Source organism: Myxine glutinosa, chromosome 12, assembly GCF_964187855.1.
Source record: "Myxine glutinosa chromosome 12, kmMyxGlut1.1, whole genome shotgun sequence".
Classification (NCBI taxonomy): domain Eukaryota; kingdom Metazoa; phylum Chordata; class Myxini; order Myxiniformes; family Myxinidae; genus Myxine; species Myxine glutinosa.
Genome location: NC_136272.1, coordinates 61,906,163 through 61,908,664, shown reverse-complemented (window position 1 = coordinate 61,908,664; position 2,502 = coordinate 61,906,163). Strand labels below are relative to the sequence as shown.

The following is a 2,502-nucleotide window of genomic DNA, read 5'->3' as shown; positions in this document are numbered from 1 at the left end:
TGTCCTTGTGTTTTATACTTCTCCCACCCCTCCCCTCCCCCCCTTCCCACGCCTCCTCCCCCCAAGCCCTCTCCCTCCCACACATCTCCCTGCTCTCAAATGTTGTGTTTGTGTGCTTCCCCTTCTCTCCCCATCTTGTGTTCCGCTCCCTCTTTTTATATATTTTGTTTGTCTGGTTGATTTGTTTGTGAAGTAAATGTTAGCTCTTTCACGAGCCTCGATTCAGTATACAAAAAAAAATACAAAAAAAAAAATCTGAATGTGTTGTTTACCGGAGGTGTTTGTGAACCCGTTTAGAGATCCATCTGAGACAGTTGATGATGAAAATGGTGAAGGAGATGACAATGACTGCATGTTGAAATCTCGCCCACAGTGAGAACAATTCTCCAACTTTCATCGGGCCAAAGATGGGCCCTTCGCCAAAGATCTGTGGACACGGACACGACAAGGTTAATAAGTACGTGGCGTTCAAATGATCCAGCCCAGCGCACCACACAGTGCTGGCCTGCACAAGTCCAACACTTCACGCCCATCCAACGCGTCACATCCCAACGTCACATCCGGAAATCCCAACGTCCCCTAACACTCCCCTCTCCAAAATCAACGAATAGGTCATTTTACTGTCTTTTCAATCATATCAACAAAGAAAAACACAACAAACAAAACTTAACCTCCAACTTACCGTTTGCAATCCAATTTTAAAATGTCATTTTAGTTCAAATTTATTGATCACTGTTAGGAATCAATCACAAATTCAAAGAAGAAAGAGCAATCAGAGATTGCAAACCCTCGCCAGGATGTATTTTCAGTGTTTTTTAAGGCTTTTGTGTTAAAACAAATATGGCGGCCGAACCACGTGACCGATGAAGTCATCATTTTTTTTTTTCTAAACTAATTTATTCTGAGATTATGCTCAATAAATTTCATTTTGATCGATGAATTTTTGTACTTCTGGAATTATGACATCATAATGGAAGCACCTATGACATCATCATTAACATATTTTATTCCCCATGGAGAGTTCTTTACAATGAGCCATGTCTAAATGTTTTCTATTCAGCGCTTTCGGAGATATAGAGGTGCAAAGTCTTTCGACTTTTCCAAGATGGCGGCCAAAGCACGTGACCTATGACGTCATAATTATCATTAAAAAATTCTCCAGGTGGAGTTGCACCTATGGTGAAAATGTCCTGCCAATTGGACCAACGGTTGCAGAGAAAATCATATTTATTCTGTGCGGACAAACAAACAAACGGACTGAAATGCAATACCCTCCCTTTGGCGAGGGGTCTTCAGTAGGTGGTGTCTAAATAAAACGAGGAATCAATTATTGCCTCCACAAGGATTCGTAAATGAGATCGTTTAAACCTGACATTCTGAGCACATGCCAAATGGATCAAGCCTTTCAGTTTCACACCAGGTGTGGCTTGCTTGGAACAAGATAAAAGAGGAGGTAACATTTGTTAACACCGCAATTAAAGTGTAATTATTTATTTAATATCACAATATTTAACACTTGACCCTCCACGTTTCCCACTCACCTCATTATTTTTTGATGTCCAGACGACTCCGTGACGCACTTGGCTCACCGGAAGGATGTTTTCAAACTCAACATTCATATTTCGAGAGTTTCCAAAGAAGAAACGCACCAGCATAATGAAACACGACCACATCGTGCAACGAATCGAGAAGAACGGTCCAAATGTTCTCACAAAGGAAACAGAACAATGCACAATGAACAGTCTTTGTGACGCTGCACTGACGTCATGGGAACGGCGCATTTGCTTTAAACAACCTGCTTGGATGGTTCATTACATCGTTATGTCATCATCTCATGTAATATTATGTCATGTAATATCATTTTGTCCGTGTACAAGTCAATTATTTATTGCATTTCGTGAAAATTCGGAAGAAAACGGAAATTAAGTGAAGGAAGTGATTGAAGGGTTTGACGGATTGCTGAAAGGGCGTGGCTGCGGCTTTCGAAGGGGGCGGGGCGCCAAAATTCCTTTCATATTTGCATACATAATAAGTGGACGGCTCTTAATTGAATTTATCAGCGTTTTGTTGAATCCAAACCACGTCCGTTGTTGCACTAAAATTTGTTTTCGTATTCATCTCGTCGTCATAAACGAACCGAAAGCAGAGGTCGACTTGGAAACATCTCGTGTGAAAAGTTTAAACCAAATAAAGCGGTGGACCAGGCTCTCCTTTGTCAAACACGGCGGCCATATTGGTTCCCCCAAAAACGCACTTAACGTGTGAACGCAAGTGGAAAAGTGACACTTATCTTCTGTTTCTTTCATTGGTTTTACGAATATTCTGATTTCATACTGTGGAGAGTCAGGAGTGCATCGAAGGTGCGCTGGAGGGGGCGTGGCCAATAGGAGGAGGAGCTGAGGAGTTCCGCATTCCGGTTCCGGGTGCAGGCCGCAGCGTGGAGAGGATTGGAAGTGGACGTGCGTCCGATGTTGGATTGAATAAAACTGTTGGATCTTCCTG

At 42.4% G+C, this 2,502-nt stretch overlaps 1 protein-coding gene across 1 annotated transcript in view; it reads right to left on the bottom strand.

Annotated features, from left to right (window-relative positions):
• LOC137437299 (uncharacterized) overlaps window positions 1–1,706 on the bottom strand; it is a 7,127-nt gene extending 5,421 nt beyond the window's left edge. The window contains exons 1-2 of the mRNA XM_068131666.2: window positions 1,542–1,706; window positions 273–427 (exon numbers count right to left, since the gene is read on the bottom strand). Coding sequence (XP_067987767.1) covers window positions 273–427; window positions 1,542–1,673 — 287 coding nt within the window. The 5' untranslated portion in view covers window positions 1,674–1,706. The remainder of the gene's footprint in view (window positions 1–272; window positions 428–1,541) is intronic.
• Window positions 1,707–2,502: the final 796 nt, after the last annotated feature.